The sequence below is a fragment of the Vanellus vanellus genome, assembly GCF_965231255.1.
Source record: "Vanellus vanellus genome assembly, chromosome: 21".
NCBI classification, from domain to species: Eukaryota; Metazoa; Chordata; class Aves; order Charadriiformes; family Charadriidae; genus Vanellus; species Vanellus vanellus.
In genome coordinates, this window is record NC_138926.1 from 6262556 (window position 1) to 6285711 (window position 23156).

Consider the following 23156-nt stretch of genomic DNA (forward strand, 5'->3'; position numbering starts at 1 on the left):
TTTTTTTTTTTTTTAATTCTATTTTTCCCCTCCCCTCCTCGCCCGCCCGGCTCTGCGGCCGTGCTCGCTCCCGCAGCCCGGCCGGACCGCTCCGCGCCCGCGGAGAGGGGCCCCGCGCCCCGCCGAGCCCCAGGGCCCCTGCGGATGGGCGAAGCCCTCCTCCGGCCGCCCGCCCTCCCTCCCGCCGGCTTGCCTGCTGGGCGCACCGCCTCTTTGTCCTCCCGCACCTACAGCTTTTTTAATAAATTTTTTTTTTTTTTTTTTTTTTTAAAGAAAAAGCAGACCTGAACATCAGCGGGGGCGGGGAGGGTGGGGGGCCCAGCGACGCTGCCAGACCGACCCCGGCCCATTTCTCCTAAGGAACTCTCATGGCTTCACGGCTGCAGACAAGTTGCCGTGCATCTTGGTGGACTATCGGAGTTTGCATCCTGGCGGCCGCGCTCCTACCAGGTGAGCCGCTGCCGGCCGGGCCCCGCCGGGAGGCGGTGGGCTCTGCCGGGGCGCCGCGGGGGTCGGGGCAGCCCCGGGGGAGGGCTGCGGGGTGCCGGAGGGGCAGAGGGGTGCGGGGAGTGCCGCGGGGCGGCGGGGAAGGACGGGATCGGCGTTTTGGGGTGCGCGCCCGGGTCTGGAGCAGGTGTGGAAGCATCTGCCCGAGGGTGGGAGAGAGCCGGGGCCGATTTCATCTCTGGCTTTGGAGAGGAACAACACGATCGTTTGTTTTGGAAGCAGCTGCCGGCAGTGGGCTCCGGAGTCCTGGGAGCTGGGGCGGTTTGTTTGCTCTCTGGATCGAGCAGCGTCTAGCGAGGCACAGCAGCCAGGCTTCCCGGGAAAGGGAGCCACAAGGCTGGGTAACGAGCACAGATGTTTCGGAAGGAGAGGTGGGAGGTTTCAGCTGTCCAGCATCCCCGAAACCCCCGCTCCCCGCAGTGGACACCCTTCCCACGGAGGGGCTGGACTGCTCCCGCCTTTCAGACCTTCCTTTCGCTGCTTTTGCACTTGGGTGTCTGATGGCATCTGATCCGTCCCGTTGGTTCTGATCCATCCCTGGAAAGGAGGAGATGGGCAAAGATTTGGATAGACTTCTCCCCAGCTCATTGGACCGATCCTGGCGGCTGCAGAACAGCCCGTGTGTCCCCACCCCAGGGCTTGGTCCTGCCCTGGGCTCTAGCACAGCTCCTACGAGCCGGAGAGTGACCCACTTTGTGAAGTGCCCTGGGGGAGACTCTTTTCTTCTGCTCCGGTGCAGAATGGGTTAATGCCATCCTGGAGGGCTTTCCGGAGTCGGCTGTTGGAGATGTGGAAGGGGGACCAGCAGTGTGGGTTTACAGTGCTTGTGTATGAACAGGGAAATGCAAATAAAAGCGATTTTTGCCTTTTTGAGGCTAGGCTCCTGGTGGCTGGGTCTGGAGTGCGTGGCAGCGGGCGCATGTGCCACCCCTGGGCCAGTGTCCAGCCTTCTGCAGGGGTGAGAAGCAGCCTGTGCCCTCACAAGGAGCGGGGTCTGCAGCTGGAGAGGAGAAGTTGCAGTGAAGGCAGGGTGGAATTGCCTCCACTCCTCTCATTGGGCTGGGGCAGCGTCCTAGCAGAGCAGCCAGGCTGGCTGGGCTGTGACTCTCAGATGTGGCCACGCTTAGCAAGGTCTGGGCCAAAAAACAGGCCAGCTGGGCAAATGCCAGGGCCCAGAGTTCCCCAATGATAGCAAAGACAGAGATCATAACGTCCAGGGCATGGGAGAGCAACAGAGGACAGTGACCAGATGGTCCAGCTAAAATGGGTGAGGACAGAGGGGAGGGGGGGGTGGTCAAGAAACCAGGGAGACTGTGAGAGGGAAAAGGTTAACAGAGGGATGAGAAACCAGGTCTGGGTATACCTCTGTACTCCCAGGACAAAGGGATCTCTGCTGTGCATTGCAAAAAGAGGCGATGGAAGGGACAGCCTGGGGCTCCCTGCACTCCCCTGTGCTTCCAGGCAGGTGCCTGGCTGAGCTCTGGCTCCTCACAAGGAGTCTCAGGACTTTCTGTGCCATTCTTCACCTGGTCTTCCCTCCTTCTCACCCCTCCACCGGGCAGCCCCATGCAGGAAACCCTCCCCGCAACCCCTGGGAAAGGCACTGGAGGTGGAGTAATGCTGCGGTGACTGCGCTGGATAAACCAAAAGGGGTTTATGCTCCCCGAGTCCCTCTGGGAATTGCTTTCACCAAGGAGACACACAGATAGTGACCCTGAGGCAGCCTGGCATCTCACCTTGTCCTGCCAAGAGAGACTTTTTTTCCCCACTTACTCTATTTTTGGCTGTTCCCGAGGCTTTGCTGCCAGCAGTCAGGCAATCTCGTCTCCTGCCACTCTGCAGTAGTCCGATAGTTTGTCTTGCACTGTCCTGCTGACAGCTCTGCCAGGATAAGCCAGTGGTGCATCCAGTGGTGCCTTGCCAAGGCAAGGGTACAGCCAGCTCTGCAATGGTCCGCGAAGCTAATCCTTCCCGACCCCTGTCTGTGATCACCGCGTACCCTGAAGCCTGTGTGGGCGAGAGTCTCGGTGGTGGATGCACCACATTTGCAGGAATGACTGATCCTGTATTACATATTTATTCATTCATTCATTTCATTCATTTGTGCACTTATTTGTATTGTGGACTCATCCCAGAGCGGGGAAGGACCAGCACAATACTGTGCTGTGCTAGGTGCTGCACAGAGCCACAGCAGACTGCAGTCCTTACTAAACCACAGTATGAATGCCATACTGAGGCAGGTAGTTCCTCAAGTTCACGATGCATTTGCCAAAATCAGCTGAGGGTGTATGTATAACGAGCCGTATGTAAGCTTTGAATGCAGACAGGCGTGCTTATCAAGGAGAAGGGGAGGGGGGAACTTAGGATCCTCTATTATAAGTGAATTAGTAACTGTGGACTTTGTTGGAAAATGTGGTTTGGTACCTAGCACCCAAGAACAGTGGGAGGAAGGCAGGAGACACTACCTGCTCTCTGGAAAACCTTTCATGCTCATCTGATCAATGCCATTTCATTTTTGTTCCCATCCACGTATACTACCTCCCCCTTCTGACAATGTTAGCTTTTTTTCTGATAAGGAAATAAAAGTTCCCTGCTGTAAAAGCTGTAAGGGGTCCCTTATAAAAACCTGCTTTACAAATTGTCTTTAATGTGATCGGCTCAATCGTCCAGAACAGATTCAATTCAAGGTTCCTGCAGCCTTCCATGCAAATCTGCCTGCCTGTCCGCTTGGAACCATTAACCAGGTATCAACTCAGGCTATGGCATTAGGGCTTCACGTTAGTCATATGGACAGGGCTTATTGAAGAGCCGTGGGGTACTGGCGAGAAGAGATCCTAGGCGGCTGATCTTCAGAGGTTAGGAACACTTGCGGTTAAATTTATGCTTTACAAGTCTTAACAATCTGTCTGTTTATCCCCGCCATGAAACTCAGTACAGCTTGAAATGCAACCACGCAGAGCAGAGGCATTCGTCTTGTGCTTGGTCCTGCATCTGCAGATCTGGGGCTCTGTTTCCAAATGCTCTCCTCTGTCTGGGGACAGATTCTTGTCTGCTATCACTGGGCTACCTCTTGGGCTCCAAGAGGGGCCTGTGAGTCTTTCTTTGCAAAGTGCTTTGAGATCCGCAGCAGGGGAGAGCTGGAGAGGTGTTTGAAGCTTTGACACAGGGTTTTTCCATCACAGCGCTTGAAAGCAGCATTGACTGAGCCGTAGTGACCTGGAGGCCTTAGGTCAAACTTGGCTGCAGCTGGAGGGAGGGTTCCTTTTTGGGGAGGTACGACAGCTCTCTGAAGCGCTGGGAATAGTCAGTGTGTCACTGCAGGATCTGGTCCATCTTGTACTCTGCAGAGCTGCTTTAATATCCCAAAGCAGCTTCCAAAAGGCAAAAAGTTGCCAGAGTTGTTTTCAGCCTTTGGTTTGAGTTCTTAGTTGTTATTTTTTCTTTCCCCCACCTATCTCCTCCCAAAACTGAGAAACAACAACATCAGACTATTTCAGGAAGCAAAAGTGTGTCTTTTGCTGATATTTTCTCATTAAGCCTCGCTTGTTGCGGTGGAACCGACCCATCGAGTTTTAACCTGGCGTGAATTGATGAGCTCATGTTTGTGTCAGTGTGGGTGAGGCGAGAGGCTGTACTGAGAGCCAGCTCAGCCCATCAGCAGGAGGGTGTCTGCCCCATGGCCAGAGCCAGGGGAGGACCGTGGTTAATGCTATTTGCTCTCTGAACCGGCAGCGTTAATCAAGCGAGAGCTCCCAGCCCAGTGCACATGGATCCGTTTGCAAAGAGATGTACAGAAGCCGGGGCATTACCACATCCAGCAACACATCTAGCACCAGGCCAATGCGCACAGTTAACTGGTGGCTGACGAGATGCCGATGCTGGCGGAGCCTGGCACATCATCGCCCCTCCTCTGGGCTGCAACTGTACCAGCCACAAAGCCAAGTTTACAGGGAGGCACCAGAAGGATCCTTTGGGCACCGCTCACACCTCAGCTGAATCACGAAGGGAACCAGAAGAGCCGGTTGCCGTGACCTGCTTCCCAGGCCTGCGTTCCCACTGGCACCCCTTGCCCTCTGCTAGTGCCGCTGAGGCTGGGGACAGCGGGGACGGCCTGCCATAAGGCAGGGGAGAGCAGCGAGAGGCCACCTCTAGCCAGAGGAAGGCTCTTGCCCACCTCTTGCGCCCTGGGGAGTGACACAGCACCACCAGCAGACAGGCATGGGGGGGGGACGGTGGGGCAGTGCCAGGGGAAAAAAGATTTTTTGGAAGAGCAGAAGTCACGCGGCTGTGAATGCTGCAGGGATGAGTTGGTAAGTCCTCAGATGGATGGCCATAACCCTCCGGGCCTCTGAGAAAAGGTTTGCGTCTTGCAACATCATTGCTCGAGGTCGTGATGGCTCTTGCTCAGTCCTTTTCACAGGCCAGCCAGGCATATTGGTGCAAAAAGCAGAAACAAATGAGAGAGGGACAAAGGTACTCCAATCTGAGCAGCCCCTAGAGATCTTCTTGCTTTTTCAAATACGTCAGATTAAATCAGGGCAGCTGTGATGCGGGGCGAGTTGGTGCCGCCAGCCACTGGAGCTGGGACCCAGTTTGCATTTGAGACACCTATTGTGTTAATTACCAGAGCACAGCCATCCCAGCACAGAGAATTCAGAACCCTGCAGTGAGGGTTCCCTAACCCAGATTATTGTTTCAGGTGAAAATTTGTTTAACTAAGGAATGAAACCTCTCATGATACATCCTCTTGCTTTCCTTCTTGCTGCTGTTGAGCTGCACATATTTTCCTGGCCTTACAGTTTTTTCACTTCTCCCGGTGACCGTTTAGACGAGGCTAGACTGATGCATGGCCCTCCCAGCGCATATGCACGTACCCTCCCAGCACACATGCACGTACCCTCCCAGCTGGGTTTTCAAGGGGTAATCCCCTGACTCCATAGCAGAAGAGAAACTCCTGCCTAAGCTGCTCAAATGCAGAAGTATTGTCCATGGGAGGAAGGACAGTTTCCTCTCGGTCTGCGAGGGAGAGCCCGTGGCAGCCAGACAGGGACCTCCCTGTCCTTCCACTGTGCAACCATGCTACGTTAAGGTCCTGCATTTCCAGTCTTGTCTCTGTCACACACAGAAGTGGGAAGTGAAATTTGCAGGCGCAAGGGATACCCTTCCCAGCACTGTGTTATTTTATATGCCCCGTGCTGTTATTTCTGTGTGTGCCTGCCTCCATGGGCACCCGAGGAAGCATGGGGAGTTTAACGCCATGCTGTCCATTCGCTGTTTCTCCCTGTCTCTGGGGCTGATGCAGCCGTTCACGCAGGCTGGCATCATAAAAGCTGCGGCAGCTCGGCTCTGCAGCAATCCCAAGGCAGACGAACAGCAGCTACTGGGCATGAGACGGGGAGGGAGAGCTTCAGTCCCTTGCTCTCCGCCTGGCCCAGGAGGACAGGGGGTCCCAGGCTAGGAAGGCTACTTGTGCCCAGCATGGCACAGGTCTGCAGTAGCCAGGGCCAGGGGAGTCTGGCCAGCGGTCTCTTGTCCCTTTGGCATCTCTGTGGGGTGCTGGGGATGGATAGGAGGAACTAACCCAACTTGATGAACCATCTCTTCTCTGTTCCCCCACAATAAAGCTGTCCCTGTAGGAGGTTTATAATCTTCCTTTGACATTATTTGGTGTGGTGCAGGAGGAAAGCCTTTCTAAGCACTATCCACCCAGCTCTGCCTCTTCCTCGCTCTGCTCCAGGCCTGCCCTCCCTGGCTTTGAGCCAGTCCAGTTGCACACTGGTGTATGGCACTGCTTTCCATCTTCATTCAACCTACAGGTGGGCAGGAGGGAAGAGCTTAAGGAGAGGCAGGAGCCATGTGACTCTCCTTCCTGAATGAGGAAACATGAGGATGGAGTTTTCTGTTCCCCATCGCAGCCTGTTTGCCTTTCTAACTGCAGGAAATAGCCAAGGGCCTCCGTCTGCTCCCAACCATTCAGGGATGCAACAGAAGCACCTGCAAATCACATCACTGCCTTGAAGCAGCGGCAGGTACCAGATGGACCACCTGGCTATGAGACAGCAGGTGCTCCAAGCCTGGTTAGTCAAGAGGACTTTGCCTCCATCTCTCTTCTCAGCAGTTCTCTCGATACCTGGGAAAACCCCGTAATCAGACTGATCTTGAGTTTCTTTTTTCTTTCCCTTGGAAGATCCATTCCTCCCCCCTGTGCTAGAGTGAGGCATCTGGAGGCACGGCCAGGAGTGACAGAGGGTTCATGCAGCTCACAGCCAGTGGCTAACATCCAGCGTTTCTGCTTTGGTGGCAGGCGAGAGCGGTTCCTGGCACAAAGGCCCATCTGTGTGGGAGCTGAGGGGGCTGGAGCGGAGTGCCGTGTGGTCACCTGAGACCAAAACCAGCCTCGTTCTCTGTGTGAGGCTAAAGACACGATCAGAACAGGCCGCTGCAGAGGAGGGTCTGTAGCCACATTGTGGTGATCCAGGGGGACACTGGATTTCAGCTGGCCTTATAGGTATCGACTTTTTGCACTGAGGATCCTGCACTTGGCAAAATCAGGTTTCATTTCTGGCGAGATGTCCTCTGGACCGAGCGGGATACTGCTTGAGAAGGTTTTCACTGACCATTTTCACTGTCCATAGGAAAGACAGCCCAAGGCAGTAGTCTGGGGCCAGAGATCTGGCTATGGACTCAGGCTCTAATGCTAATGGGTAGAAGAGGCTGGTGGGACTCAAGAGCTCAATCAGAAGCCTATAATTAGAGGCTGTTGTGCTGAGTGTCCTAGCAAGGCCAGGGGTTACAAACTGTCCGTGATGGGCAGAAGTCATAGACCTAGGGGAAGGTTTAATGTGACGAACAGGGTTTACTCAGAGGCACATACAGAGAGCTGGATAGTTCAGGAGAAAGGTCAGGGTTTCCATCACTGTCTTGTCCGGGTTTCTGCGTAGAGCAGCTTGATACACGATGGCTATGCTGGCCTGTGCGAGGTCCTGTGGCACTCAGGACAGGGGAGAGCAGCAAGGGAAGAACGAACCCTGCCGCGTCCTTGAACAGCCCAAACACATGAGCTAGCTGAGCTCAGAGTTCGGGGCCGGCTGAATTATCAGCACACTGTGAAGTCACAACTCACCTCTCACCCAAACCCATGGCCGTGACGGAGGCTTCCCCTGCCTGGAAACACCTCCTCGCTTTCCCAATGGGCCGGGACTAGAAATAAAGAGGCTGTCCCGGTGTGCTACAGCCCCAGCTTTCCAACTGCCGGAACTGCAGCCACTGCCCCAGAGACTGCTGAGTGCCCTACGCTGAGCAAAGGGAATGCTGGGGTGGGCAGGAGAAGGGCGCACATTGCTGTCAGCACATTAAACTGCAGTCAGTCAGGAGTACACTGGTTTCACTGGAGAATTAAGCTGCACCAAGCTAGGGCTCCTTTTTTTTTCTTAGGGAAAGGCATCTAATGGGCTTTACTCTTTGACTTTTCCTGGGCTAGATAATCATCACCGAGACCCCTTGTAGCCCTGAGTCACGTTCCCACAGGAGTAGTTGTGCCGATGGCCTTCCTAGCCTGGGGGTGCCAAAACTAGAGGAAAAGTTAAGGATGGATAATCAAAGACGGTTTAGGGGCTGTAAGTACACACAAGAAAAAGATCACCCCTGTTCGGAAGAGGTCGCAGCGCACAGTATTGCTTTGCTGCTCTTGCCTGTGTCACCTTACTCGCTTAGCCAAGGCCTGTGTCATTGGAGAAGCAATGTTGTTTTAAGGGCTGGAACAGAAGGCAGCAGCTAGCGGTTTGGTGGTGTGCAGCGGAGACAACTGCACGAGCTGTTCATTACTGGGCCTGTTCACGCTCTTCCCCTTGTCAGCTGCACCGGCAGGGTGGCTGGGGACCGAGCTGCAGGAAGGGGTATCTTCTGGGTGCGGGGGAGAGCCAAGGCTGTGCCCATTTATGGTCATTAAGGATCAGGGATGTGTTGCATAGCAGCATCCTTGCCATGCTGTAATTTATATCAGCTGCCACAGTTTCCATTGGATACAGGACCCCTCTTGGCTCTGTAGGCAGTGCTGCTGGGTGCTGTTGGTCTGTGCACTGCACCGCACAGCTGGACACACTAGAGCTCTGTGTATTTTGCTTGGGAAGGATGAGTTCATTTTTGTGTACCAAGGGGCTGCGACCTAGGTGGTAGATGCTGAAGAAAGGGCAGTCTCAGACCAGCCCAGGAACCAAATCTACAGGACACCTGTTGTCATGACTTCAAAGCCAAGTGCTGTGCTTGTTGTGTCATATTGGTAAAGCACACCGTGTCTTACGAAAGGCTTTGGAAAAGGCTTCTTGCTTTTCTCTTCGAGGCCATTGTTATGAAAGACATTCGTGTGCACCAACACGTGAATCAACATGCATGTACCGGAGTGCCACTTCTGTCCTGGTGTTGGCCCCCGTGCAGGCATGTCCACCTGCTGCCAGCGCTCCCCTCTCCCCGAGCTTGCACTGGTTTTCTGCTGTCTCCTGCGGGGAAGCAGGGAGGGGAGGGGACCTGCTGCAATTGCTTGTGACATCTGGGGCAGCCCCTCTTGCTGCCCAGCCCGGGTGGTGCGCTCCGGCGGCAGGCAGGGACGCGAGACCCAGACCTTCAGGGCAGCAGCAGCGGCAATGCCCTCCTTGCGGCAGGGCACGAGGGCTGGGGCAGCCTCTGAGCATCTGTGCGCCGAAACGGAGGAGCGGGCTCGCGGGGGAACAGGGAGGGGCTGGGAGCTCTGCGTGTGCAAGTTTTATGAAGAGACTTTTACTAGTGTTGGGGCTGAGCTTGCCAAATGTATCTCGTGCTTGGGTTCAGCAAGAACCCAGAGAAAGTGGGGGAGGGCTTATTGGGATCTCCTTGCAGAAGGAGTGATTACAGTGTGCTGTGATATTTAGAGGCGGCTTGTTTGGGGATTTGCTTGATGCTCTGATGCCTAATGGGTGTGCTCGTGTATCCCTTTGATACAAGCTGAATAGGATCCTTTTGGGAGGATGACAGCAGTCCTGGTAAGAGGTGGGAGGGATGGGAGGGAGAGAGGCTTGCACAGAGCACAGCTTGGAAAAGGGGGAATGTTCTCGGTGCCTGAGGACCTGTGAGGGAATTAGGAGGAGGACTGAGTTTGGCAGGAGGAAAGCTGCAGCGGAAGGCAGTGCTCGGGCAGTTTATCTTTGGGTCCTCTAGGAACCCCCTGAGAGCGAGGTTGAGAACTCTCACGTGACACATACTGTTGCCACGCAGTGTGGTTCAATCTGAAATCAGTTGACCTGTGATCAGTCAGCCGTTGACAAGATTTCCTAGATGACTGCCAAAAAAGGAGCCCACCCAACTCCCCACCCTGCCCAGGGAAGGAAACGCTAACCAACTGGAGGAACAATAAAGCATCAGAAAGGAAAACTAGCCTGGCGATCCTACAGAAGCCGATGCATGGATTTCCTTGCCGCAAAGCTCAGGTGGCATTGCCACACGGACCAGCTGGGACACGCTGCTCCAGCAGGCAAAGCACCACGTGGAGCTCTGCCCTGGCTCTAACTCCAGGGCCACATCCTGCAGTTGACATCCACGAGCAGGTCCCTGTGCCCCGGCGTCCCATCCCCGCTGTGCGTGGTTACATGCTCGGGCTCCTGGGCCAGCAAACCAGACTGCTGTTCCCGTGAGAGTGCTGCTGCGTAAAGCCGTGTCGTCTCATCTCCTATGGGACATTATCCCAGACACCAAGTAAGCAGGGACAGTGCAGAAGTCACCCCTCAGGATTCAGGGGAGCTGATTTGCATTTGCTACTGATTCAGTTGGGAACTGAACTAGCAATTTGCCAGTGAAAGAACCTCTACGCCCTGGCTCCCCCCAGCCCCCAGTCCTTCTGGGGTTTTGATTTCCCAGCTTACAACAGAAGGATGGTGGTAGGAATGAATTCTCTGGGGCTAATATTTCCAGCTATCACACTATAGAAAAAAATCATTTCTTTCTTTCTTGGCATGGCAGGAACAGACTTTCAAAAATGTACCCTGATTTTTAAATACCCTTTTCGCCTGTGGTGTAAATACTAAAATGTGTTTTTTCTCTCCCCTCTCTCCCGGAGTTTAAAAATATCGCTAGCCTGGGGAGGTGCATCTTTCAGTGAGATTTATAACGGCTGCTCTCAAGTGATGTGGAAAATGAGCCTCCCTCTGCCCCATCCAGCCTGGCACCTTCCAAGAATTTATTTCCTTTATTTGCGTGAGCCTAAGAATACTTAGAGGCTGCGTCTCTGCCCAAGCACTCTAATTATTTAAGTTTTGTTTATGGCCAGTCTCTGGGGAGCTGAGTAGGTCCGGGCTACCGATCCTTCCGTCGTCTGGGTAATTCAGCCCTGCATTACTGCCGTTTGATAATGATCAACAAATCACGGATGCTGTATCTATTGCCCGCTATGTATCACCCTGGCTCCGTAAATTGGCCGAGCCTTCGGAGCCGGTGTGAGCAAGATGCGCATGGCCTCCTGCTGGCAGGGCTGCTGCACATAGGCGGGGAGCAGCGAGCAAGACGTGGGCAGGGGGTTGTGAGTCAGCATCGTGGGGAGCTCGCGGGGGCAGGGACTTTTGCACGGCACCTAGCGTGGCAGGGATCCTGACCTAGCTAAAGCCTTTATCTGCTATCTCAGCTTCGCTTGTACTAGGGCTAAGCAAGAAGCAGGCAGCTTCCTACGTGAGCGCAAAGCTTTGGCTCATTCCTGTCCAGCCACCTGAGTCCTGGTCAGTGCCCCGTGCCGTGCCCATGCCAAGCTGCCGCATTGCTGGTCCCGTGGTGCCCTGCTCACTTTTGTCTCTGGCAGCTGGTGGGAACCCCCTGCCGTGGGGGTGGCTGAGCACTGCCGAGGAGGCAGGAGCCAGGGAAGGCAGGAGGCAGCAAGGAGGAGGCACCCTCCCTGTGCCCCCACGCTTGGTCAGCACGGGCACAGCTTGGCTGAGGAGGGAGGCTCCTTCCTCAGCATGGTCAGCTCAGGGCTTGGGCTCAGCTGCTGGCCAATGTCCAGCTCCGCAAGCAAGCTGTCGCTGCCTCTGGTCTTAGCCGACGCTGCACCTCCTTCCCGAAGCACGTGCTCCGCCAGCACCCCTCACTCCCCACCTCCGTCTCCCTGCTCTGCCCCACCAGGTCCCTTCCCAGCTGGGGGGCTGAGGCTGGCTCTCCCATTTACCTGCCTGGCCAAAGGCAGGCTGGAGAGTTTTGGCAGTGAGGGGCTCCTTTCCCACCCCTGTGCCAAAGCTTCCCAGCCCCAGTCTGATCCACATGAATCTGTAGTCTCTGGAGGCCGCGTGGTTGCCAGCGCCTCTGCTCCCGTCACGCTCCATGATAAAGAGAGAGCAAGAAAGATTTTGATTACGTTATGACAAGCAACCGAGAGATGGAGTGAAAGCTGCAGTCTGCCTATTGTAATTCCAATTAGCAGGGGTAATGTGGCCAAAGCCTGACAGCTGTATTGATCCAAACTTTGTATGGGGAGAACCTATAATGCAGTTTTCGAAGGTCCCTGGGGCATGGGGCTGAGCGCATGTACAGCTGTGGGGCAGGAGGGAAGAAAGGCCTGTTTATAATGGAGCACGTGAACAGGCAACTGCATCTCACCACCTGAAATTCCAGAGCCAGCCTGGTAGCTAAGCTCTCTCTAGGGCTGGATTTGCCTCAAAATCTGTGCTGCAAAATCCCCTTGAACCCCTTAGGATTTCTTTTTACCCACATGATGAAGCAGGTCTTCTTGGTGTGCGTGTGAAATGAGTTTGTCAAGACTCAGTCTCTTCTCTAGACAGAATGTACCCAAGTAAAATAAACCAGCAGTGATCTCCCTGCTGGGGAACAAAAGCCCAGGGCTGCATGGGAAGGGGGAGGAAGGAGGAAGGGGAGTTTCCCTCTTGCACTTCAAGGCAACTCCTCAAGGTCAGAGCTGAGGCACGCTGGCAGAGACTGTGGGCAGGCTGTTCGTGCAGATGCTGTCTCAGCTGTACCCTTTCTGTGTCTAAGGGGAGGACTCCAATTTGCAGTTTTGCTGGTATTGATCTGGGACCTTTCACTGGCTCTGAACTCACTTCGGATATAAAAGGCTACAATCATTCTTTTTAGGTATATATATATATTTATTCTTGACGTCCCAATTGCTGCCATGCCTGCAGAGTGCCTTACGGTCTCTCGCTGGAAATGGGAATATCTGCTGCCTCACACTGATTTCTAGCAGGTGTGAATCAGCTTTTACTTAAAGGGAAGGAATGGCCTGGAGGTGATGGCAAAGGCAGGCTGAGCTCAGAAGGGCTGGCATCATTTCTTGGCTTTGCCACAAGCTCCCTGGAATATCCTTGGCTAGCTCACTTCACCTCTGTGTGCCTTTCCGTGTCAAAAGCTGCCGGTAGCAGTCCCTCTGTTCTCTGCTCATATTGCCCTGTGTCTGCCGGGCGCCTCGCACAACTGATCTTCCCGACGTTACTCTATACAAGCAGGAGACCATTTGCAAAGCACAAGGAAAGGTGACTCCCCTTTATTTTGTCATTTTTCATAGCAGCCAAGAGCCGGCAGTTCCTTGCCCCATGATTTTAGAAGGCAAGAAATTGTTTTGCAGAGATCGATGTGCAAATATTCTGTTAGTGCAAACACTGGGCCCAGTTTCTTACTGCTCTGAGTGTGGGTTGAAATCACAATGTGTGGGTTGAAATCATGGAAGTGGGCGAACATGGTCCATTGGCTTCCCTGCCTTGTTTAATTCAAAGGCCTCTTGGTTTCTCGCTCAACTAGTTTTGCATTTGGGTCACTTCTGGTTTCCAGTCCCTGTCTGGGGATGTTGCAGATAGTTGAGAGGTGTGGGCTGGACAGCCCTCCGTAGCCCTGCTGCCCTGCCAGCCCAGGGCAGCTCCCACCCACACCCTGGCTCTTTGCTGGACAATGTGCTGGGCAGGACAGGTGACAGTGGTTCATATTGTGCCCTGTCCTGGGTGGATTTGCTGTGAATGCTGAGGCAGGAAGGCTGGCTGCATGCTGGGGACGGTAATGGAAGTCTGCAGATATCTGCAACATGTTTTGCTTTTGCCACTAGTGTCCTGGGTGGCTGCGAGCAAGTTTCATAACACCCGAGTTGCCCCATTGTAGGATGCAGATAACAGAAATACCCTGCTTGTTGCATGAACGAGCACTTCAAAAACTCTGTGGTCCTTCCATAAGAGGGGGCAGGTAGCACTGCAAACCCAGGCCCCGTAAGCCATCCAACTTGTTTCACGTGTAAGCCATCACATGGTACTGATTATAGTCGCCTCAGACAGCAGATGGATTCAAACAAGTGTCTTTACGCTATAAAAGCTATCTCCTGGATAGATCATGATTTTAGCCATATGCAGGAGTCTATGGTATTCCCAGGCTGGGGTAAACTTCCCAACAAACCATTGCTTTTTGTGGCCAAAGGAGCTGCAAGATGCATTGAAGGAGGGAAAGGAGGTTCATACCCAAGCTCCCTGGAAGCTTGGAGCTGGGACACTGCAGCTCGGTGTAAAAACAAGGAAGCAGCAGGCTCGGCAGCTGCCTCCTGCCTGCCCCAGAATCTGTCTGCATCCTCCTGCCCCGGTGTGCCCCGGCAAACCAGGCTGGGAGTGTTTCAGACTGGATGAGTTATTACAAAATCCTGGTCAGGACAGAGAGAGAGATGGAGGGTTTAAAGTTCGATAATTGTTAATTATTACCCAAGGTTCCCAAGAGATTTTGTGGGAAAAAGACATGCCTCTTTTTGCAAAGGTGTTTCGTGGAACATTAGTCTCTGTCCTGGCCACGCTGAGTCCTTTCTCTCTGCCTTCTTTCTGCCTCCAGTGGGATTAATAAAGAGCTGCTGGAGAGCTTCTTATCTAGCAGCTGAATAATGTTTGTAATACAGGGAGGGGAGGCAGCTTTGATCCGGGAAAGAGAGCAGAGGGGAAAAACAAAAGATGGGCTATTGGGGCAGGGGGAGGGTGTGGGCCAGGCTGGGCTGTGCTGGCGTGTGGGAAGCGGGCACGGCTGCTCCTGCACCCAACCTGTTCTGCAGAGAAAAGATGTGGGTTTCCAGGGCTTGTCGGGCTGGGGAAGAAAGGGCTGAACCCAGACGCCAGCAGGGAAAAAAACTGGGAACCCCCTCCGAAGGAGAGGAAGCACAGAAAAGGGGTGTTGCGGACAACCCCGTCCACACCAGGAGCCTTTGCGGCCTCCCGCGAGCACAGACCGCCCTGGCAGGGTGTCGCTGCCCGGCAGCTCCCGCTCCCCTTCTCTCGCCGGCAAAAGTGGCCACATCCAAGCTGGCACCGGCGCTCTCGCCGGGCAGGAGCCCGGAGGCGGAGGGCCACACCTGAGCGGCAGGACGGGCTCTCGCTCTTCTCACGGGTGTGGGCTGGGAGCCGGTTGGGCCGGGCTGGGCCCCCGAGGCCAGAACCTCCGCGAGCGTGCCAGGGCCACGGGAAAGGGAGCAGCTTGGCGCAGGAACGGTTGGCGCGGGGAGAAGCGGTTGCTATGAGGCAGGAGGGGGTTTAGCTCCCCACCTCCCCGCAGCATTCCGTGCAGCCTCCCAACATGCTCATCTCTCACCCTGGGACCGCCTGCTTTCCGTCCCCAGCTTCTTCTGGCCCTTGAGCCCTGAAGAACACTGCTTCCCGGCTGGGATGAAAGCTCCCCGGGACTCCGTGGGCAAGAAAAGCAGCTGTCTGGGCCCCGTGGATCTGGGGACAGGGCTGCAAAACTCAGCTGTGATCCACAGAGACTGAACTTGTCTGGAGCTGAGGAACTTGTGATAATCATGGCAACAGCTCCAAAACTGGCTCTGGAGAGCCAGCCGTTGCTTTGGGTATTTCAGGAGAAAATGGGCCTGAGCAGTTGAGACAGCCTGTGCTAGGAGCTAAGGTTCCTAAAGGAAAAGCCAATTCTTTTCCTTTCTTGCAACAATGTTCCTTGGCGTCTTTAGCATATGTTTCCCCATAGAGAGTCCTTCCCCTTTGCAGGTGCAGACAGCTCTGTAGGCTTTGAAGTGCAGTTTCATACTTGCTGCTTTCCCCCAAAATGCAACCAGTTATGGGGCTGACCACGCCAAGCTGTATCGGGCTTGCAGCTCACTCTACAAATACGATGAGAAGAGGTCTGCGCCCCTGAGAAACACCCTCTTCTCTCTGGATGCCTGGGGCATGCCCGGCTGCTTCTCTCAGATACTCCAGAGGAGTCCTGGGTATCTCCAGGAGGGCTTAGATGTTGTTTGTCTGCTCCAAAGCCCCACACCACGGCCCCACGTGGACAGGCTTGACAGTTAATCCACAGGGAGATTAGTGGCTGAGTTTTATCTTCACCCACCCGGGTCCTCATCCCCAGTCTGCTTGGATGAATCCCTCTGGGAGACCCAGCAAGGCTGTGCCAGCTGAGCCCTGTGGCCACTCACTTCACTGATGAAAAGGTCTGGTCCCTGCGCCTGCCCGCTCTGCGATCCCCATCTTAGGGGGTGAGGTTTGCTAAAGGCAGACAGACAGATGCATGCTCCAGATGTCTGAGAAAACACGGCTCTTCTCGCAGCCGGAGAAGACTAGGTCACGGGATGGTGGGTCTCAGAGGGTACATGCCCCTCGGGAAGGGAGCATACATGTCCCTCCCTCCTGCAAGGCCACCCTGACATGGCACCGAGCCCATGAATGTCTCGCCACGGCCAGAAGACGAGGGCGAGGGGAATGGCCACCATGTCCCCCCAGCGCATGGCCCTGCCGCGCGCCCCGCTCTGCTCCCCTTGCATCGGGATTTGGCTGGCCAGGGCCATCTGTTCCTCTCGGCCCGTCGCCATGGCGACGGGGTGGCTTGAGATGGGGTTTCACCAGCGGCGACCAGGGACGCTGGGAAAAAAATGCAGGCACGGAAAAATCTTCCTTTTTTGTTTTGTTTCCTGGGCGGAAATGAAGGGGAGAGGGAGGGATCCTGCTGGCGGAGCCTGCGTCCCTTCCTTCCTCCCCGTGCACAGCTGTCCTGTCCCCAGGCTCCTCCTGCTCGCCCTCCTTTCCCTTCCCCTCTCTCCCTTTCCCTCCGATTTGGGTCTCCGTGCATGTAACGCAGCAGCAGCGAGCTGGGCTGCGGCCGTGCAGGTGTGTGCTGGGAGGTGTCCTGCCTCCCCCGGCATGGCGGCAGGCAGGGAGCCCCCAGGGTGCTGCGAGGAGGGGCCGCGGTGCCTCCTGCGCAGCCTCTCCCCCAGCCCTGGTGCTGTTCCCGTCCAGCGCCCTGCGCCGGCACATGTGCAGCTGGAACACGCTTGCTGGCCCAGGGGAGACGCTCTTGTGGTCTATGTCCCACCGCTTCCCCGTTTTCCGTCTGGGCTGGTGGCGTTCAGTCTGGTGGCAGCTGAGGCTGAAGTCACCCGTGCGGTGCTGAGCACAAGGACGTTCAGGACGTCCGCTGGTGGGTGGCTTGGTTTGGGCTCATGCTTAGCCCAAACGGTGGGAGCAAGATTTTGGGTTCCTGCTTGCCGGGCCGTGGTCGGGCCCCTCCTCTCCCGATGCAAAACTTGTGGTTGCATGGGAACACGTTGGCTGGTGGGCAAGTGTGGACTGGCAAACGGGCTGAGATGTGCTGCTGGCGGTGTAGACGTGACCTGGCCTCCCGCTCCGCCTCTGCACCAGCTGAGTCCCGGCTGCGCAAGGAAGCCGGGCAGATCCCCTCGCCCGGCCCGGCTGCGCGGCCGAGGGGAGGCTGGGGCAGGTTGGCTGTCCATTTTATGCAGAGAGTCACCTGTCAGACCAAGTCACTCCCAGACTTTCTCACTAAATAAGCCTGGAATAGAGAATAAGCCTGGTGAAAGTGGTGCCCTGCTATTTGTGTACGTATGCCTGTGTGCCGGTATATTTCAGGTGGAAATGGCTTTAAAAAAGGAAACAAAAGAGGAAACAATAAATAACTGTCTGCTTGTAGAGAGTAAGATCTGGGCTAATGTGTGACAAATGAAAACGAAACGAACGCAAAGTGACAGATTGAAAGAAAGACATGGTTTTGTGCTAGTTTAGCATCCTGATAGAAACAGAAGATAATTCAGGTTGTGAAGGACCTCAGGAGGTCATCTACCTACCTGCTGAAGCAGATGGGTGTGCTAAACGCCCTCTGACAAGAACTCAACACCCCTTCACCTTGCGGCGGCCACGAGAAGGCCGCGCTCGGGGCAGGGCTCTGCAGGGCCATGGCAGACAGGAGCTGTGGGGCCGAGCCCGGGGGGGTTCCCGCACGCCACTTGCAAACTGACGGCAACGGGGCTGTGAGCGGCATGGGCCCTGAGAGAGGCAGGGGGTCAGCAGGCAGCGAGTAAAACTGCTGGGGGGAAGCCTAAACACGGGGCTCCTTTTGGGTGCGATACTTGCTGGAAAGGCAGTCTGGGGTTTTCGATGACGAGGCTTTTTGTTTGTTTCTACTAAATGGAGGGAAATGGGATTGATGAAGCGAGTTATCACTGTATACCGTTGCGTTGGAGTCCCGCTGTGCTGGATGCAGTCCCAGCGGGAGATTTTCTGATCTCTGGCTTTACCCCTGCACCGGACATGTCTCTGGACCTGGCTGCTCCCAGGGCAGTGAGGCAATAGGAGGCATTTGGGGCCAGGGCCAAGCCAAGTCTTGGTTTCCCAGTGAAAGCTGTGGGAAATGCAGTATCAGACCCGAGGCTTCACTGACCTGTTCTGGGAGCCGTGAGGAGAAACCAGGGGCTCGTGTGGCCCTTGTGAGTGCCGAATTGGCTTAAAGTCACCTTTCTCTTCCCCTTATATCCCAGATCTGAGTGCAGCAGGACTGAATGTCACCTGTTCCCTTGTGACTAGCGATTTACAAGCACTCATCCTGCTTCTTGTTTGCAGAGCAAATGCCCTTTTCCTGTTGGCTCTGCCCTCCCTGCAGTGGGGAATCAGCATATTTTGGTCTTGAAGCTTCTCCCAGATTTATGAGCTTGCTCTTCACCTTGAGAGTAAGACGCCCGTGCTCTGAGAAAGTTTTGAAACCCAAAACACCAATTGCTGACTCCAGCAAACGCCATTGATCCTCCCGCAAGTAAAATTTCTTTCTTTTTCCTTTTTAGGACACGGGTTGTTGGGATTTTGTTGTTGTCTTCTCCATAATTTTCTTTTTCTCTGGAGACTTGAGCCCCAAAGGGTGATTTGAAAAGAACTCATTAATAACACTTATGAGGGATATTGCCTCCTTGCCAGAGACCAACAAAAACCCCACAAAAAACTCCTCTCCGTTTCCTCTCCCCTTGAAAAGCAAGGTTCTTTAATTGGCTTTTAATCTGGGGAAGACTAGAGCTGTTTGCATTGAATTGGTAATAGGGGATAATATCTTACCCTGAGTGATGGGTTATTTGATCTCTGTGCGTCAGAAACCTGAGCATATGTCTGTGAAATCAGGCGGAGGGGGGGAGAACCAGGGCTGGCTCAGGGCCCAAACAGGAGCACAGCTGCTTTTTTATTTCCAGTAATAACTAGAAATAAGATGGGGAACAATCCCCTTTTGTCCTGTTGCTCCAGGGCATCAAATGATACTAGGAAGCCCGGGGGGAAGCCTTCAAAGACACGCATGGGTCATAGGAGGGGTGTTAACACTACCTAGCCACTTGATGTGCCAAAGCCCAGCCAGGGCTGCAGGCTGCCCCACCTCCGCCTGGCTTTAGCCAGCCCTCGAGTCACCCAAGGCTGCAAATACCTGCCTGAGCAGATGCACAGGAGGAGGGCAGCTCTGCTCCCTGCAGCCCTTCAGCACTCGCTTAACTCTAAGCACGTGAGGAGCCCTAAGGAGAGGCAGCTGCGTGAGTGCTTCATGTCATGGCACAGCACTGGGCAGCTGCCTGGGGTACAGCCGTGAGCAGACCTGAACACCCACTGCCCACCATCACACTGGTGGTGGGTACATGCCGGACAGTTGGAAACAACTCTCATGCCCATGCTATGGCCCTTCTGCCTAGGAGGAGGAGGAGAAGAGGTGAAGGCTGTACCATCCAGAGAAATATCCGATACATTTTTTTAAAACAGACAAATCTCTGTCACGGTGTGCTCAGGTGTTTAATAGGGCTGCAAGAAATGGGCAGTTTTGGCATGGGGACATTGTTTTGACCTTGGTTCCCACCGGTGTCCTACACTTGTGCCCTAGCTGTCACTGCACAGGGCCAGACATTGCAACAGCAGCCTCACCGACCTCTGCGGCTGCAGGCTGACGGTGCTGGCTGAGCACTACTCAGAGCAGCAGTCCCACCACGGGGGCTGCGCCTCTTGAACACGCTTACCATCTTCTGTGTCTCTAAATGTCACTGCCGGGCCGCTGCTGGTCCCAAAGTGGGCTTTGAAAAGGGAATGAAAGGGGGATAAATCAGGCAGTCGCCGGTTTACCCTCCCAAAGTGATATTAGCTCTGCAGGCATCACAGAGGTTTTGTAGTGAGATCCAAAGGGAAGATCATTGACGTCATTGGCCTATGGATTGGGCCTGCAGTGGGTTCACTCATGCGGTGCAGGGAGGAGCGGTAGGTGCTGGGAGGCATGTGGGCCAGGGAGAACAATGCACCGACAGCGCCGGGTCCCTCAGCGCTGAGCCCAGTGAAACGTGCTCTTAAATGCCTCCTGGCTTCAAGCTGACTCAAGCACACATGGGAAACTTGTTGATGTGGATGACACCGTTCATTCCTGGCTGGTTTTGTTTGTTTTGTTTTGTTTCTTGCTGCAGCTGCCTTTGGAGCAATAAATAGCTGTGGATCTTGCTTGTGGTCTGTGCAAAGTAGTTAATATTTAATCAGAAGTCTGAAGCTGGATTTGTTGGGTTGCCAAAACATAAAAATTGCTTTTTCTGTTTTTAGAGCTAGGCAGATAGGGCCAGGCTTTCAAAAAAGCTCAGGGTCAGCTTTTAATTAATCAATTATTTTAAGATTGCAGCACACTGGTCAGCGACAGGTTTTCTAAACAAAGCAGCTCCCAGCAAACCACCCTAATAAATGCCAAAGCATTTGAAATGACTGGCACCCAGCATGCCCCTGGTGTGAAATATTATTTATGGAAAAGTCCTGCTGATACATGCTAGTGAAGTGTTATCTGCATCCACCCCCCTTTCTCATCTTCCCTCTTGGGGTTTTCCTTCAGGTCTGTTCCCATGGTTGGATTCTGCTCCCCAGGATACAGGCAGGAGGTGAGAGGGATATCCTTCCTGCGGCAGGATTTAGAGTTCTTAGGAAGTCTTCCCTCTGGCTTTGTTGGTATTAGGGATCCAGGGCCTTTATGACTGTTAGCGTAGCAACCCTGCTGCAAACTCTTAAGGCAGAAAGGTTGAGCTTCGATTCCCCTATTAGCAATCCTTGCTGCCTACAGAAACACTGCCAGTGGGTATCTACGGTTGGACTCCATGGCCAGGCTATCTGGGTCATTGCTCCACTTTTCTTCTTCTGACTCCTTCAGGCCAAGGTCAGAGAACAGAAGAGGCGCGCAGGCTTCTGAGGGGGCTATTGCCAGCTGGAAGGTGGCAGCTGTAACATTGAGAGTGATGCATCCAGGAATGCTCCTTGTCCCAAGCCCTGAACCTACCGGAGTACCAGAGGCAGGATAATGCTCACCAGCTGGTCTGCAGCATCCTGCCTCTCCTGGGCCCTGTGGAGGTCTTATTGCCCCTTTTGTCTTTTCATTTGGGAAGGGCGCTGGCACACCAGCCTTAGAAACTTCTTGTTCCCCCTCTTCACCTCAAAGTACACGGTCTCTTCCCAGGGAGATACGAGTGAACCCTGCCCATAATTGGAGCCAGCTGGACCCCACAGCTCTGTGTTAGCTCAATCCCTGCTCAATGGGTCCTGTTCTGCAGAGCACAGCTCCCAGGTTGGATCCCAGTTGCTCTCGTTTGCAACATTTCCATGTTGACTTTGGATTGCTGGAGAAATTTGGCAATCCATGGGGTTCTCCAGTGTATTTTGCAGTTCCAGGTCTCTGGATTATTATCCCTTGAGACTAAGCAGTGGGATGGCCAAGACTTAGCCAGCTGGTGTTTTTGTTGCGTAGGAGGGCATGGTTTATTTGTGAGAAGGACCAAGCACCAGCATGTCGGCTCTGTTGCCTGATGACCAGAACATTGTGCCTGCTAAAAAACAGTGATTGCATTAGGTCATGGCGTCCAGCAGTCCACCTCCAGGGGCCAGTGCCTTGTCAGGTCTTGTTTCTGAGGGTGCAGGGTTTTGTGCGCTTGCCTGTCAGTGGACAGTTATGCAAAGGACAGAGACCTTGGTTCTGACCCTGTTGATCAAAGCACTCCCTGCTGGGGCTGTAGCACAGGGCTGACCGAGGTGTAACTGCCTTTGTGAGCTGCCTGGGGAGTGACTGGCAAAATGGGGAGCAGGGCAATTCCCAGGGACAGGGCGTTGCTCAGAGGTGCGTAAGGTTGGGGTTTTCACAGTTGGCAAAGCGTGTTGAGTACCCACTTCCTACTGCCTTTGGAAAGGAAGCGGGCTGGGACAGGCAGACCCCCTCTACCATGTATTGGCCTGTAATCTCCTTGACCTGTCATTCAGGCCATATGCAATGGCCCATTTGAAGCCAATAAAAGACTTGGCACCCTTTATAGACCTAGCAAGTTGGTTTAATGTCCTCTTAGCTGGACAAAGCGTGGGCATTCTGCACAGTTTGGGACTGATTCTGTGGTCTTTCCTATAAATATTTCTATTGCTGGTATCCTGAGTCTCAGGTTCTATAGTGATGTAAAAGGAGGAGCGGGTAAGATCCCTTACAGGTTACGAAGGTCACGTGAGATAGATCTTTTCCGTTCTGTCACCTTGCACTGCTGCATTGGGCAGCGTACAGGTGGTGCTCAGTGCAGGATCCAGCCCGCAGCCCTTTCTGCACAAGCGCGAGGGGATGTGAGGGTTGCAGCATGGGGTTAATTCTCTGCCAAGGCATCCTTTGTTCTGGGCGGGCTGCTGAGGTTTGGAAATGGAGTGCGAAGAAGCGAACACCACGAAATATATACGTCCGCACTTTATGATGCCGATTTTCAGTTTCAACAGCTGTTCCATTTGGAACGGATGAACGTGTGCTCTGGCTTAGTAGGAGTCAATTAAAAATAAACCGAGGGAGAAGGATCGGCATCGGAGCCCGGCGACGCTCACCGGACATAAAAGTTGCATCCTTTCAAGCCCGGGTTTTCACTCCAATTTGCCACAGGCGGCAGGGTCTAACTCGCAGCTCTCATTAGCATAGAAACGCCGTCGGTCGCTCGGCATTCCCGGCCCCGTGGCTTTGTTCCCGCTGGCGGCGGCAGCGGCGCTAAAACCGCCCCCCGCGCCCTCCCCCTGCGCTCCCCCTCCCCTCCGCTCCGCTCCGCTCCGCTCCGCTCCGCTGCCCTCCCGCGGGGTGACGCCGGCGACCCGCGCGGAGCGGGGCGGGCGGCTTTGGTGCCGGGCTGCCCGGGCGGATTAGACGGCAGCCATCTGCGGGGGGCGGGGAGGGGGCAGGGGAGGGCTCGCTGCCTTTTGTTGCTGCTTTCTGCCTTATGGGGCCGGAGTACGGCCATGGGTTGCGGGCAGCCTTGGGGGTTTTTCCCTTCTGCTTCCCCAAATGGAAGAAAACTCCGGCTTAGCCCGGCATCTGCGCAGGCGAACACCCTGCTGTCTGGGGTGCGCGGGAGAGGAACGCTTTGAGCAGGAGAGTTT

General features: G+C 54.6%; 1 protein-coding gene across 1 annotated transcript in view; it reads left to right on the plus strand.

Moving 5' to 3' along the window:
• Positions 1–368: 368 nt before the first annotated feature.
• The window catches only part of NECTIN1 (nectin cell adhesion molecule 1), a gene marked incomplete at both ends in the record, with an annotated part of 102890 nt that continues 80102 nt past the window's right edge, over positions 369–23156 (plus strand). The window contains one exon of the mRNA XM_082493938.1: positions 369–450. Coding sequence (XP_082350064.1) covers positions 369–450 — 82 coding nt within the window. The remainder of the gene's footprint in view (positions 451–23156) is intronic.